The sequence below is a fragment of the Atta colombica genome, unplaced genomic scaffold (genome assembly GCF_001594045.1).
Source record: "Atta colombica isolate Treedump-2 unplaced genomic scaffold, Acol1.0 scaffold51, whole genome shotgun sequence".
NCBI classification, from domain to species: domain Eukaryota; kingdom Metazoa; phylum Arthropoda; class Insecta; order Hymenoptera; family Formicidae; genus Atta; species Atta colombica.
In genome coordinates, this window is record NW_017259541.1 from 230,331 (window position 1) to 246,339 (window position 16,009).

Below are 16,009 nucleotides of genomic sequence, written 5' to 3' on the forward strand. Positions count from 1 at the left end.
CTCTGTAAATCCAAAAATAACTAATTGTGAGCAATATTTAAAAGATATTTTTAAAGAATAGAATGATGCAGTCTACTATAGTTTTTTATTCGTTTTACCTGTTTTTCGCAACGTCTTTTAAACATTTGCATTATGTAAAAAGATTCAACTTAAATGCTTAAATGCAACTTTTCTGATTAATCATTTTACTTTGGCTTTCGAAGATTTTAATATTTTAACTTAATTTAAATATTTTAACTCTGATATGTGTGCATTTTCTTTGAATAAATTCAAGAATGCTTTTGATTTCAATTTTTATTTTTTCAACATTTTTAGGCAAATTCGCTTACAGGACCCATATGCACCAATTTGGTTTCGCGTTTCCAACAAATCTAGTTAGCCTAGGACTAGTATGTTTGATTGTAACATTGTGCATCGCCAAAAAGAAAAACATCTGTGTCTTTCGTAATGTTACCCCGGACTATCTTTTCTTTGAGGATTTCCTCTTTGGAAATTGGAACGAATTTCTTTCTAGTTGGTACATTTGGTTCTGGCTGATATGGCTCATGTCACAGATATGGATCACGATACACTTGTGGACCACTGAAAACGAAAGACTAGCATTAGCGGAAAGGATCTTCTCTACGATCACTTATGATTCACTCATGATTGATCAATGCTTAGCTTTAAATAAAAGGATGCAGAATGAAAATATCGAACAAAACTACGAAGGGGAAACTAAAGATGTTCAACTTCCAGTAAAGATTTAAACTCTTGTTTTTGATTTATTACTGCAATTATATTTATTGTTATAATTAATTGGAATTTCAGAATGATGACCTGAGACTTGAAGTTATCGATAGCTTAAATGCTGGAAGAATCGAACAAGATTTTAATCAAGACGATTCGATTGATGCTGATACAGCAGTTAATAAGCGTAAAGATCGAGTTGCAAAAATTTACGCGTGCGCTACAATGTGGCACGAAGAGAAGAGCGAGATGAATCATTTAGTGGGCAGTATTCTACGATTGGATAAAGATCAATGTGCAATACGCGTCACACAGAAATATTACAAAATTCAAATTGAAGACTATTATGAATTAGAAAGTAAGACGTCAGACAAGTATAACTAAAAGATTAGAAGGAACTATATATAATATTTAATCATATAAATTAAGTCAAAAATTTTTTTTTATCAAAACATTACATGAATAATTAATTTTAAAAATTTACTTTTTTAAAAAATTATAATGGGTACAACATACTTTTGACATTCCAATTTAATTATCTAGATGTATAATTTAGTCTCTTTTTCTCTTTTCTTTTCTGATTTCTTCTCTTATCTGACTTTTCTGTTATCTCTGAATTCCTATCTTTTAAATATCGATCTTGTTTAGTTAGACATTTATATATAACCTACTATTTTTATTTCTAAAAGAAGAATTATACAAAAAATTTTATACAATTTTTGAAAAATTTAATGAATAAATATAGACTAAAAAAAATTATTAAATACGTTTGAATGAACATTCATTATATACTTTTGATGTCAGCGCACATTTTTTTCGACGACGCATTTTGTTGTATGCATGGTTGCATTGGTTTGTGCAATCATGATGAAAATGAAACGCAAGTTAATCAATATGTAATTACGCTGGTGGAGACAGTTCAAAGAAACGTGGAGAATTTATGCATGCGTTTTTCACCGCCTATTAAATATCCAACGCCTTACGGAGGTCGTCTTGTGTGGACGTTGCCAGGAAAAACTAATTTGATAGTTCATCTGAAGGATAAAAACAAGATTAGACATAGGAAACGATGGAGTCAAGTATGAGAAATAACTATTCGCACATTAAGATTTTTTTTCTAAAAAAAAGAAATATATGTATAAACAACATATATAGAGGAAAAGCCCATATAATGAGATAGTTCATTTTGTGTAAATGCTAAAAATCTATGAGCAAAATTTAAAAAAATAATAAAGATCATTTTGAAGGAAATTTAAAGCTTTAAGATAATGTTATGTAAAATTTAATTCACATTCTCTTTTTTTTTTAATTAAAGAAATGTAAAAAGTGAACGAATCGCAAAGTTAAAAAATTGTGCTCCTAATATAAAATATCCAGAGAAATCGATAATAAAACGCAAAGTACATCAATATCTATTGCAATTAAAAAATTTTATTTAATGTTTCTAAAATACAAACAAACAGCCAGTGTGCGCGCAAAATGAACATGCAATCCGTTGTACTTAGAACTCATTTTCAAGTACAATAGTTAAAACCAACATCGTAGAAACAGGCAGTCGATGTTCATTTCGGTTGTCTTTTTAATTATTGTACAATCACATTCATACTTTACCAACGATTTTCACTGAACAACTGACACAGAAGCATAGGTTATTTTATATTGAAAATATCCTGAGTATCTCATATTATGATTTCCCAACAAACGAGAATGGATTGAAATGAATTGAAATGGATTCAGATTTTCAGAAATATTGATTCACGAATGTTAAAATGAATGCTTTTCAATTCTGAATGCATTTTTATTCATTTATAGGAATTGCATTGAGCATATTTCTATGTCTTTTAATCTAAAAATAATATTAGCTTTTTCTGTGCACATAAACAAAATTGTGAATACTGTTCAATTCAAAAGTTTGAATGAATAGGAAATGCAGTTTTTTAATTCAATTGCATCCATTTGAATCTAACTGAATCCAATTAAATCCAAAAAAAATATTCGCTATTTAAAATATGCATTCGGATAGAAAAAAATTTCAATCCATTTTAATCCATTCTCGTTTGCTATGATTCTACACCTTATGATTTTATGATCATCAAATCTGATTTCTGTAATTAAGCAATTCAACATATCCCGTATTTTTCTTAATACGGCCTTACTCTCATTACATGAAGAATTTATCGCCAAATATTTACTTATAAAATAATAAACAAGGTTTAAAGGCTCATTTCAATGAAACTTGAAGACATCCAAATCTGAAATCTTTTTTTACAACGACTACAGGCATGCTCTAATAATGAATTTTCCATTAAATGCTTTTCAATCCAAGAATAATACATCCATGGTGAAATCAATAGATAGCATTTATTAATTTAGCAAAAACGCCGCTATCTCATTTTAGGCCTTTCTCAAAATAAAGAGCTTTCCTCTATATACATATATGTATATATGTATACATATGTGTGTGTGTATGAAATATAAATATGTAATATTTAAAGATAATAAATATATAAATGTATTTTAAACACGTACGAAATTATTAGAAAGAAATGAAAAAAATTTATGTTTAATAAAATTTCGGAAAAAACTGAGAAACACTTCAATTTTTTTAAGGTCATGTATATGTATTACCTTTTGGGCTATCGTCTAATGGGACTATCAATCGATACGAATCGAAAAGAAGTTATTGCTGAAAACACGTACATTCTTACATTAGACGGAGATATTGACTTTCGACCTGGTGCTGTTAAAGTTCTGGTGGATTTGATGAAAAAAGATAGAAATCTTGGTGCTGCGTGTGGTCGAATACATCCGATCGGATCAGGTACAGTATGCGAGTTGCAACAAGTTATTATAGAGAGAATGCTATTATTTTAATTGCTATTAACTGATTAGGATCTGAGAAATTACAGAGTACCAGTTTTTTTCTAATAAAATAGATAAAGAATAGGCAAAAAAATAGATGGAGAAAAATTTTATTTTTATATTATTAAACAAATAATAAAAATGAAATGCTTGAAATTTTTAATTTTTCTAATATATAAAATTCTTGTACAGATTACTTGAAGAGATTACTTTATTTTAGGCTTTTAAGCGTTTTACTGTTCATTATAGGTCCAATGGTTTGGTTCCAAAAATTCGAATACGCTATTGGTCATTGGTTGCAAAAATCTACAGAACATACGATCGGTTGTGTTCTATGCAGTCCTGGCTGTTTTTCGCTTTTTAGAGCAAAAGCGTTAAAACAACCCAATGTGATGGCAAAATATGCTACCAAATCTACCGAAGCCAGGCATTATATTCAGTATGACCAAGGAGAGGATCGATGGCTATGTACGTTGCTTCTCCAAGTGGGTTCCCGGGTAAGAATCTTAAATTATTTAGAATACCATGATATGATACCATATCCAAAATATATTGCACTTAGGTCTCGGCACCAACGTTACTTTGATTTTAAGCGAGGCTTAAAACTCTTTCTGTTTTTTTGGTTTTAAAACGAGATAAAGTTTTAAATCTCGCTTAAGGTCACGTGCAACCGGGTCTTAGCAATTAGCAGTATATCAAAAGTATAGAGATCCTTCATAATTAAATTGTGACTAAAGCCACAGTAGTTATATTTTTCAAAAAAATATTACATTTCTCAATAAAGAAATATATAACATTATCTAGTTTATCTTATATCTATTTAATATTAAGTAAAATACAATTTAATGTATGTACATACATTAGCACAGAATGTTCAATTTTTAGAAAAAGTGTATTGAATCGTAGTAACTTGCTAGTTTTTGATAATTTGGTACATAATCAATATCGTATCTAAAACTTATGCTATAATATCTAATTATTTTTCTTGCGATTAATAAAAGTTTTTCATTTATTTATTATACATTATTTAGAATTTTCTTTTGAACAAATAAAAATTGAATTGGATACTACATTTAAAAGATTTTCCCTTTAAAGTATCCGCATATAAAAGATAAAATACAGTAAAAATTTTAAGCATTTATTAATATTCTTTGGAATTTTTATTCAAATTTAAATATTTGTAAATATAAAATTTTAAGTGTTAATCGAGTTCTCGAGATTAAAAAATATAATCAAATATATTGGGCTATAAGAGCATTAACACAGCGCGGAAATTGTTGCGCAAATTTTAATCTATTGGGAGTACAAATAAGTTTCCGCCGTTTTTTATCAAAAATTAAGCATTTATTATGAAAGAACGTAATGTTTTATTCAAAGTAATGGCCATCGCTAGCCACTACTTTTTCTCATCTTTCTGGTAGCATGTGAATACCGTCGGAAGAACGCTTCATCTTTTGAAGCTGTCCAATCATCGATACAATTTTTGGTATCTTCATATGATGTGAAGTGCTGCTCAGACAGGCCATGCGTCATCAATCGGAACAAGTAATAGTCGGAAGGAGCAATGTCTGGAGAATACGGCGGATGGGGTAGAACTTCCCATTTGAGTATTTCTAAATAGGTTGACCGGCGCCGCAACATGTGATCGAGCATTATCATGCAGGAGAATAATTTTGTCATGCCTGGAGTAATAGTGGGCGCGTTTTTCTTTGAGTGCTCGGCTCAATCGCATCAATTGTGTTCGATAGAGGTCCCCAGTAATGGTCTCGTTCGATTTGAGCAACTCATAATACACGACACCAAGCTGATCCCACCAAATACACAATATGAGTTTTTTTCCATGAATATTCGGCTTGGCTGTCGATGTTGAAGCATGGCCAGGTGGTCCCCATGATTTCCTCTTCTTTGGATTATCATAGTGAATCCATTTTTCATCACCAGTGACTATACGATGCAAAAAATCCTTTCGTTTATGCCTAACAAGCAGCATTTCACATGTGAAAAATCGGCGTTCAACGTTTCTCGGCTTCAGTTCATATGGAACCCAATTCCCTTGCTTTTGAATCATTCCCAATGATTTCAAACGATATGAAATTGTTTGTTGAGTCACTCCTAATGTAAGTACAAGTTCTTTTTGCGTTTGGCATGAATCTTCATCCAATAATGCTTCCAATTTCGCGTCTTCGTACACTTTCGACCTTCTGCTACGTTCTTTGTCTTCGAATTTACCGTTAAACTTTTGAAACCACTCACGACAACTTCTCTCACTTAAGACAGCATCACATATGCTTCTACAAGCAATCTATGAGCTTCAGCTGCAGATTTCTTCAAATTAAAGAAGTAAATCAAAAGTTTCCGCAAGTGACGCTCAAAATTCGACATCTTCGTACAAAAAAAAATATATGATGCTGATACAAAATCGCTAATATTTCAAGGTTATGATGTTGCCGGATATCCAATTTTACGATATGTCGTTTTACATCAAACAATTTTAACTATAGTTTATTAGTGGCGTCGTCTTTTGCAAACGACGGAAATTTGTATTCTCCCTTATTTGTATTCCCAATAATTGTGATCAATAATGTCTACATAAAATATAAATATAAATATACAATAATATCTGTATCATCTTAACGTTCGAATAAGATGGTACAAACAACTATTATATATTTATATTTTATATTGTATATTTTATATTATATATTTATATTGTAGATATTATTGATCAATTAGATAGAAATTTGCGCAATAATTTCCGCGCTGTGTTAATAGCTCAATATATTTGATTATATTTTTTAAATATTTGTATTATTTTATAGTAACAGATTAAAATTGTGGTTTTATAATCATATTTTACTTATATATATATATATATATATATATTACTTGTATACTCTTATTTTTTAATTTCTAATTTCATTCTCTTGGAAAAAGCAATTTGTTGAAAGAAAAATGTATTTTTATCAGTCTTATGCATCATTATATATTATAAAAATATTTAACTGAATCTAATCGAACTACACATATGTACTTCGTATAAGAATATAGCATATATAATTCTAGAATTAATTCTCATTTTTATCAGGTTGAATATTCGGCAGCAAGTGATGCTTATACACACGCACCAGAACACTTTAAAGATTTTTACATACAACGACGAAGATGGATTCCCTCCACTGTCGCAAATATTTTCGACGTATTGATTACTGCTAAAGAGACGAGAAAAGTGAATAACGATATCTCGTGGCTGTATATTGCTTACCAGTGGATTCTAATGGGTATGTATATAATAATAATATTTTAATAACCTATTAAATCATAAAATATTATTATAGGGAGTACAATCCTAGGACCAGGTACGATATTTTTGATGCTGGTTGGCGCGTTCGTTGCCGCGTTTCATATCGATAATTGGACCAGTTTCTGGTACAATCTAATCCCAATTGGCGTATTTGTCGGAATTTGTTTTATTTGCAAGGAACGCATGCAGGTATATAACTTGAATAATATTTTTAAGAAAGTAATAGGAATTTCGAAGATATTTGGAGAAAAAGAGAGGGAGGGAGGGAAGGAGGAGAGGGAAGGGAGAGAGAGAGAAAGAGAGAGAAAGAGAGAGAGAGAAAGAGTTGTTTTATAAAAAAGATATATAGTTGCATATTACAAATTGTATTTTTTTTAAAGCAACTATATCTTTTCATATACAATGGACTAGTCTCATAATTCTGTGTGTGTTAAGGGACAGTTATTAAAATGTAATTTAAAAAATTTTAATTCACACACTCTGCCGAAGTCTCCATATTCGAAATAGTTCCTATCTTTAATCCTTTACAACATGACTAAAAAATAAAGTATTGAAATAAAAAAAATACATTTTAGAAGGGATGAAAACATGGGGAAGAATACATTTATGATAACGTTCACCTTCTTTATAAAAAAAATGTCAAATATCGTCAAAAAAATCACTTTTTATTAAACTTTAATTATTTTAGAAATCTGGTGTGCTAAAATTTTTTCACTTATGGCATCGTTTTCAGCATCCAAAAATCTATAAGAGACATAATCCTATCCAAAGTAATTGAAAAAAAAAATATTTTTTGTAAACTAATATTATTGAATTAAAATTACCACGCACATACATTGATAGTACATTACTGGCATGGATTTGCAGTTATTTGTAGCCGAGATTATCAGCGCTATATATGGATTAGTGATGATAGTCGTTCTGGTAGGAATTATATTACAAATCGCAGAAGATGGATGGCTCGCACCCAGCAGTCTTCTTTTCTTCATTGTCGCGTGTCAAATGACAATAGCCGGCCTGTTACATCCTCAAGAAGCAACTTGTCTATTGTGTGGTATTATTTATTACATTACTGTGCCATCCATGTACATGTTGTTAATCATCTTTTCTGTTTTCAACGTACATAATGTTACATGGGGTACGCGTGATTCGAAAAAACTGAATGTCGTAAGTTTGCTGTCTTTTAATTTTGATTTAAATCATAGCAAAAACTATACATTAATGAAAAACTAATAGATTATTTCATTAACATATTTTTATGCATGCGCGCACGCGCACACACACACACACACACACACACACACACACACACACACACACACACACACACACAAAGAAACTTTAGAAAATGATCACATTATAATTATAATGACAATAGGCTCCTCAAGACGAACAGAGATCTGAAGCAAATGGTACTGTATCCAGATTCATGATACGACAAAGGAATAAGCAAAACAAAAATGAAAAAGGTACACTAGAATTTTCCTTGGGGAATCTCTTCAAATGCGTCTGTTGCGTTCATTCAGGAATTAGTTATGAAGAAAAACGATTAAATGAAATTAACGAGTCTATACAACAGATAAACAAACGTCTGAACTTACTGGACAGGTTTGCTGGACTTATTATTTACAATTATTATGAAATTCACTCATCGAGAATCATTATTATATTCAACTTTTATTAATTTTTTTTTCTCATTGTAACAGTTATTTTTATTTATCAATTTTACCATGACAGATTCAAGATATACATATAATTATTTGTCTTTTTTATTTCTAAAATTTATATTCTGCAATACGGATATATAATAACAATTATTGATGATTATAGATTACATGCAGTAAACATAGAAACTAATGACGTTACCCAATTTTCTAATATTAATGTATTTCCAAGACGATACTTTCCAATGGAAGAGACAAGAAAAGAAGAAATACATGAAGGAATCGAGTTACAACACATGATTGATAAAAGTGATCAAGAAAACATCCTCTACAAGGATGTCGACGATGACGAAAGTGACATTTTAACGCAGGAATCAGCAACCTCGAGTCAGGATCGATCTAGTTTTCTCATTAGCCCTTACTGGCTTCAAGACGAAAGATTGCGAAGAGGTGTGGTGGATTTTCTGTCAAACGATGAAGAAGAATTTTGGAAAGATCTGATTGGAAAATATTTGCAACCCATTGAAAGCGATGAAGAGAGTCAAGTGAGTTGGGTTTATTCTTATTCTGTAAAAAAGAAACGAAAATAGACAAAGTAAAAATAATTTATTGTTATGTACTTTTGATATGTACATATTTTTAACACACACACACACACACACACACACACACACACACACACACAGTGCGTGCGCGCAAACATGATTAATCAATCTGAGCAATACATGTACATTATAAAATATTATTCAAAATGTAGAAGAATAGATATCCATCTTTGCTTCACAAATTTATTGAGTGAGATAATAACAAATAGAACAATAAGAATATAATATGTGACAGAAAAGAATATGATATACACACATATATATATATATATATATATATATATATATACATACATACATACATACATACACACACATATACATATAATATTTTATTTGTGATTACATGATGTTGAACATTGAAGAATAGCTATCCAAGTTATATATACATACATATATATTCTAAAATAACAGTGAGATGATAATTTTATTGTTATCAAGATATTTTAATATTTCTTTCTACTCTATTTCTCTTCCTCTCTTTTCTCTTTATTTTTATATTCTTTTTAGAACAAAATAACTCAAGAATTGATCAACTGTCGTGATGCATATTTATCAAAATTCTTCATGCTAAATGCTTTATTTGTACTAATTGTGTTCCTTATGCAGTTAAACAAAGATAGACTGCATTTGCAATGGCCACTTGGAATGAAGTACAATATTACATACTATTCAGAAAAAAATGAGGTAAATATATAATAATAATAATTTTTTTAATGTTTCGTTAGCAATAATTTTATATATTATTATACAATTATTACATTTATTAATGTTACAATTCAAATAGAAGTAATCCAACTTGTTTATTTCTAAAGTTATTTCTAAAGTTATTTCTAAAGTTATTTCTAAGTATTACTTACTTAAATTTAATAATTTGGTAATTATTATATAACCATTAAAACTGCAAGCTCATATAAATAATTAAAATTACATGTGTCAATTTTGTATAGGTACATTTAACAAAAGAATATTTAAGACTTGAACCGATAGGATGTTTATTTATCGTCGCATTTGTCAGTATATTAGGTATCCAGTTCTGCGCTATGTTATTTCATCGATTCGATACATTTTCTCATGTACTTGCTAATACGAAACTTCCTTCTTGTACTAAGGTAATATTAAAAAAGAAAAGAACATTCACCAATATAAAATGCCTATCTTATTTCCTTCATAAATACTCTATAGTAAAAGATAAATTATAGAGAAAAGCTCCCTGTTATGAGATAGGCGCCTAATATAAGATAACGGCGTTTCTGCTAAACTAATAGACACTATCTATTAGTTCCACTATGAATTTATTGCTTTTCAATTGAAAACTATTTAGTAGAAAATTCATTAGATCATGTCATTGTAAAAAAAGATTTTAGAATTTGGACGTCTTCAAGTTTCATTGAGATGAGTCTTTAAACATTATTTATTATTTAACAAATAAATATTTGGCAATAAATTCTTCATGTAATGATAGAGTAAGGTCATACTAATAGAAAAATACAGGATATGTTGAATTGTTTAATTACAGAAGTTAGATTTAATGATCGTAAAATCGTAAAGCGGAAATCGTAATATGAGATATTTTCAAGATATTTCTAATCTGAAATAATGCTCCCATATCATAGTGAAAATAAAGTTATTAAAGTATAAATGTTATTATACAATAATAAAAAAGACAACTAGAATGAACATCGAGTGCCTATTTCTGCGATGCTTGATATCAATTACTTAACAAGTTCTGGGTATAATGTATCGCATACTCATTTTTCACGCATCCTGATTGTATTTAAGAAACTACAATTTAATTTAATAAATAATTAAATAAAGTTTTTTAGTTACAATACTGAAATATTTTGTGTTTTACTATCGATTTCTTGGGGCATTTCATATTAGAAGCACAATTTTTTGACTTTGCGATTTTTCACTTTTTACATTTCTTTAATTGAAAAAAAAATGGAATTTAAATTAAATTTTATATAATATTGTCTTAAAACTTATTAAATTCCCTTCAAAAACCTATTATTTTTTAAAATTCTATTCATAAACTTTTAGCATTTATCCAAAATGAACTTTGTATCTCATAATAGAGATCTTTCTTCTATAATCACATCACAAATACATATATATAGTGAAAAATAAATTATATTAATTCTATTATTTTCTTTAAGTAAGTTTGAAAACTTTTAGAAATACAAATACAAGTTTATTTTGACAGGATGAGATAAAGAAATTTCTTAAAAATTGAATTTTCTTTCTATGATTATAGGATTTTCAACAATGTCAGACACAGTGTCAGACAATATTACATCTTTGTTATTTGCCTATTAAACAAAGATGAAATGATTCATTGTGTTATATAGTGTCTGTCTTTGCTGGAATATGCTCATAATCTCTATCGTTTATTCTTTTTATTATCAGATAACTTCTTCGGAAGACAGCATTTTCGAAAAACATGCTGATAAGATAGCACAGATACTTCAACGTATGGCGGAGGATGACGTAATATTTGAACTCAGACGAAGTACCATAACTTCTCTTAGCAAGCGAAATGAATTCCCGGGAAATTCGAAGAGATCATCAAAGAGATCATTGAAGATATTGGGAAACTTTGAAAAGTTGTTTCGACGAAAGCTTCGTGATCCAAGTTCAGGTATAATTGCTCTTAATTGTTATTTGAAATTGTGTTTTGTATATTATTGTTTACTTATTTAAATATTAAATAAGTAAACATGAATGAAATTGGACCAGTATCACAAGAGAAGAAACAAAGATAAAAGGAAAAATATAAAGTTAAAAATACAAAGATTCGATTATATATTAAATATCGCGAATAAGCAACATAGCAATATTGTTTTGATTTTATGCTTCAAAAAGCTTTTATAAAGCAATGTTGTATCATAGTAAATTGAATTCTTATTTTCTGCTTACATTCACGTTTTGGAAAAGGATAGTGTAGTAGAAACGTAATTGTTTTTTAAAGTTAAAATAAATGTGAAGTAACTGAAGATAACTAATAAACAAAAGATGATACAATGTAGAAAAAATAAACTAGGAAGATGAAAATTGAAAAATTTAAACATATTGGGATTGTGTTCCAACATTCACAATTAAAATTCTAATTTAAGTTACGTACACTATAAATTTTCAATATTGGCAGTGAATTTTGAAATATAACTTGAATATTGTAGCAAAATATGTAATGAATAATGTCTAATTTTTGTTATATATTATAAATTTAATAACTTTTTTCGCTTTCTTCTCCGACAAGGATAAAAACAAAAACATAAAATTTATTTATTATTACAGTTAATAATTGACGTTGGTTTTATTACTAACAAAAAGTATTTAATTTAGTTTTAAATTTTTTAACATGTATTAACTTTGTAATTTTGCGTTTGTATATTACATCTTGAACACAAAGACAATACATTTGGACAGTGCATGTATAATGTATAACGTGTATTTTATATTTTGAATCATTTAATATTTTAGCAAAAGCAACAATATTATACACTTCTAGATCAGATTGATGGTATCAATTATCATATTTGATATTATACTTTTATGTATATTTTATTTATTACATTTTTCGAATATTTCTTATCTATTTTTATAGGTTTATCACAACGCATGTCCTCGCAAATGCCGAAAAGTGCGTTTAATGCCTTTGAGCGGAGGCGATCAACAATTTTAGCAGAAAAAAGAAGGACACAGACTCGACAATCGTATGAAATTTATGATAATGCTGATAATTTGAGATCTTCGAACGATCATACTTTTCCAACAGGACAATCAAGTTCCCATCAATTTCGTGATAATCCGGGATTTAAGCGGGATGAGACTATATGAGATATATGAAACAATTAATTTATTTTGAAATATAACGCATAAAGAAAATTTATACAATTTCTCGCTTCTGATATTGCAATCCAATAAAGATATATAGACTAATGTACAATGTGACTATATATAGACGTAATGAAAATAGCCTTACACTTATATTAGTATATCTGTAAATTAAATAAAAAGTAAACAATAATTTAGTAAAATCGTAACGTTCTTCTTCGCACATTTTAAAAATTAACTTCAGTACATCTTTTTTATGCATGGCGTTTTTTTCACTGTAATCGTTCTTCTAACTCAGAATATTGCATTTTACATTTTCTTTTGCATATTGATGAAGAGAATTCTCAAATGATAATTGGAAAAGATTCAGGTCTAAATAGATCAAAAGAATTTGAAGTTTAAGTGTTTAATGATCTTTGATAAAGTTTTTTCTTTCTTCTGGCGTGACGAGTTTAAAGAGGTCCTTGATCTCACTTTTCAGAAAAATCGTCTCAAAGTCTCGATTCTTGGATTTAGTCTTCCAATTTTTTTTATCTAGTTAATGCTTTTTTTTCCGTCCGCGAGATCCGGATGATTTCTCGCTTTTAGGGCTTGAAGGAATAACAATACGACCAGTAGCGATCTCATCTCGATCGACGGATTCATCAATTTGTTTTTGAGCCTCAAGAAAAAACATGAGATCCCGATTCTGCTCTTTTAAATCAGTGATCTCTGCTTCTTTGGCGGACAGTTCATCTTGTAATGTCTTGTATTTTGTCTGCCACGAAGTCTGATTCAATTCTAGAGCCTTTCGCAGATCTTTTTCTTCTGTTAATTCCGCTTGAATTTGTGCCAATTTATTGGTGGAATGTTGTAGACGCTTGTCCAACATCTGCTTGTCGCGATTAAACGTAGTGAATTGTTTCTGTTAAAATAAAGAAATATATTTTCTTCATAGTATAATTAAAAGGAGTAAAGTTAAGAAGTTATAGAGAAGGAAAAATAAGAAAGAAAGGGAAAGAAAGAGGAATAAGGGTAGAAAAAAGAAAAAAAAGAGGAAGGGACAATATATATACATTTTACTATTATTTTTAAGAATTATGTACCTTGAGCTGTGAATTTTCTTCGAGCACTTGTTCCAATTTATCTCTCAACTCGGTAAGTTCTGCTATGGAGCGTTGTTCTGAACGATTGAGCCTCTCTTCATAGTATTGTCGTTGCGTTTCCAACTGTGACGTTAGCAAATACGTGAATTCTAACTGTACTGAATCTACCTTATCCTCCACAGCGGCACCCTCACTCTTGGTTGTTGAGCAGCCACCTTCTACCATTTTACCATCTTTGTCCTGTAATAATCGATGCACAAAATTGTCGCCTACGTAATCCCAGACGCGATTATTGCCTAACTGCATCGCGTAGCAATGGTGTGTATCTCGGTAGTGTTCAAACGCATGACCTTGATGATAACGCGAACAGCCTATGTGACCACAGATCAAGCAAATCCATAAAGCATCATTGCTGGCATCTGCAACTAAAGATATTCGTACAAAGCATATTAAAAGAGGCTTCTAACATGACAGAAGATTCCAATCATTTCCAATGAAACCATATCTTTTTCTGAAAGAATGCAAAAGAAAAAGAATGTGCCAGATATTATTATACAATGTGAAACTTAATCAAACAATTTGAAGTAATTTCTTACAATTTCTTTTAAAAAATTGTATATCTTATTAAATTTAATATTTTATTGATTTATTAGATTCAAGTTTAAACAATTCAAAGCAATTAGATAAACATTTACCACATTCCATGCAACGACTATCTGCCAGTGGTTCTGGTGTTTGAGCGTATCGACAAATTGGACAGGATGTGTCACCCCATTTAACAAGGCAACTGGAGTGGAAAGTATGATTGCACAATATCGTCAGGATTCCATCCACACTCTCATCCATTCTTTCAAGACAAACGGGACATGATGGCAATTCTGTGTGTCCACTCAGAGGCATTCCATTGTTCCCTATTTCGACTCGGGATACAAATACCATGTGACAAACTACATCTGGTTCTAGAGAGTTGTAGGGAGCACCATTGAAGGTTTCGTAGAACTCGCTTGCTGCGCTCTGAAATGCATAAAATAAAAGTTTATCTTACTTTGAATAACATATTTTTAATTTACATAAATATGATAGAGAACAATAATCGGTTAAAATTAGATTAATGATAATAAAGGACTCTTTATTTTAAATAATAAATACAATATAGGTATAGTAATATAGGTATAGTAATAAATAGGTATAGTAATAAGTAAGAGTCTAAATTTATATTCAACCAAGAAATTACAAATTTGAAGTTATTATATAATAATCAATTACATGTTTCTTAAAATTAGACCCTTTTCAGATATACTAATGCAGTGATGTTACTACATTAAATCAGTATTGATAGTCATGGAATTCGATGTATACGTATGTCGAGAGACTGGATGAAAGTTGAAGCTGAGGAAACGAAATTGCTTGCCAAAAAATTGGAAGACCGATTGAAAAGAATTTCATTATATTCTAATACAAATAAATTAGATTAATTATATTTAATTATGAAGCAAGCAAATACGTCACTTCGATAAAACACTCACCAATTATTCAGAAGAATTATACTTGGTCGATGGTACGATGCTCGTCAGAATATATTAGTCAATGTGATATATTAATCAATGTAATATATTAGTCAATGTTAAATAATTTGTATATAATCGTAGTCCAAAAATAAGAATAATACAGTCATATTCCATATAAAAATGAATTCTCCAATGAATAAAAAATAAATTGTATGAAAAGATGTAAAATCAGTCACGGAATAAAATTAGAGATTTGTGAGTGTTATGATGGTTCCATATTGATTAACAAACGAAAAATAATCAATCGAATGTGATCTTAGTAATGCAAAGTCAGATCTTGTTTACAATTGGAATATACATTTTTTAACCCTCAGTATCGATTTGAAGATTAAGGTTTGAAAATTAACTCTTTTTTATT

General features: G+C 29.5%; 2 protein-coding genes across 3 annotated transcripts in view; one reads left to right on the top strand and one right to left on the bottom strand.

Annotated features, from left to right (window-relative positions):
* LOC108691753 overlaps positions 1-13,013 on the top strand; it is a 22,768-nt gene extending 9,755 nt beyond the window's left edge. Inside the window, exons 6-19 of the mRNA XM_018199636.1 lie at positions 316-737; positions 811-1,087; positions 1,534-1,808; positions 3,340-3,550; positions 3,841-4,088; positions 6,677-6,869; positions 6,927-7,081; positions 7,760-8,056; positions 8,271-8,500; positions 8,723-9,101; positions 9,672-9,848; positions 10,112-10,273; positions 11,571-11,802; positions 12,769-13,013. Of these exons, the coding sequence (XP_018055125.1) occupies positions 316-737; positions 811-1,087; positions 1,534-1,808; positions 3,340-3,550; positions 3,841-4,088; positions 6,677-6,869; positions 6,927-7,081; positions 7,760-8,056; positions 8,271-8,500; positions 8,723-9,101; positions 9,672-9,848; positions 10,112-10,273; positions 11,571-11,802; positions 12,769-13,001 (3,491 nt within the window). The 3' untranslated portion in view covers positions 13,002-13,013. The remainder of the gene's footprint in view (positions 1-315; positions 738-810; positions 1,088-1,533; positions 1,809-3,339; positions 3,551-3,840; positions 4,089-6,676; positions 6,870-6,926; positions 7,082-7,759; positions 8,057-8,270; positions 8,501-8,722; positions 9,102-9,671; positions 9,849-10,111; positions 10,274-11,570; positions 11,803-12,768) is intronic.
* LOC108691754 (BRCA1-associated protein) overlaps positions 13,004-16,009 on the bottom strand; it is a 7,943-nt gene continuing 4,937 nt past the window's right edge. For both annotated transcript variants that reach the window (XM_018199639.1, XM_018199638.1), the window contains 3 exons: positions 14,779-15,097; positions 14,084-14,508; positions 13,004-13,902 (listed from right to left, as the gene is read on the bottom strand). In XM_018199639.1, the coding sequence (XP_018055128.1) occupies positions 13,537-13,902; positions 14,084-14,508; positions 14,779-15,097 (1,110 nt within the window). In that variant the 3' untranslated portion in view covers positions 13,004-13,536. The remainder of the gene's footprint in view (positions 13,903-14,083; positions 14,509-14,778; positions 15,098-16,009) is intronic.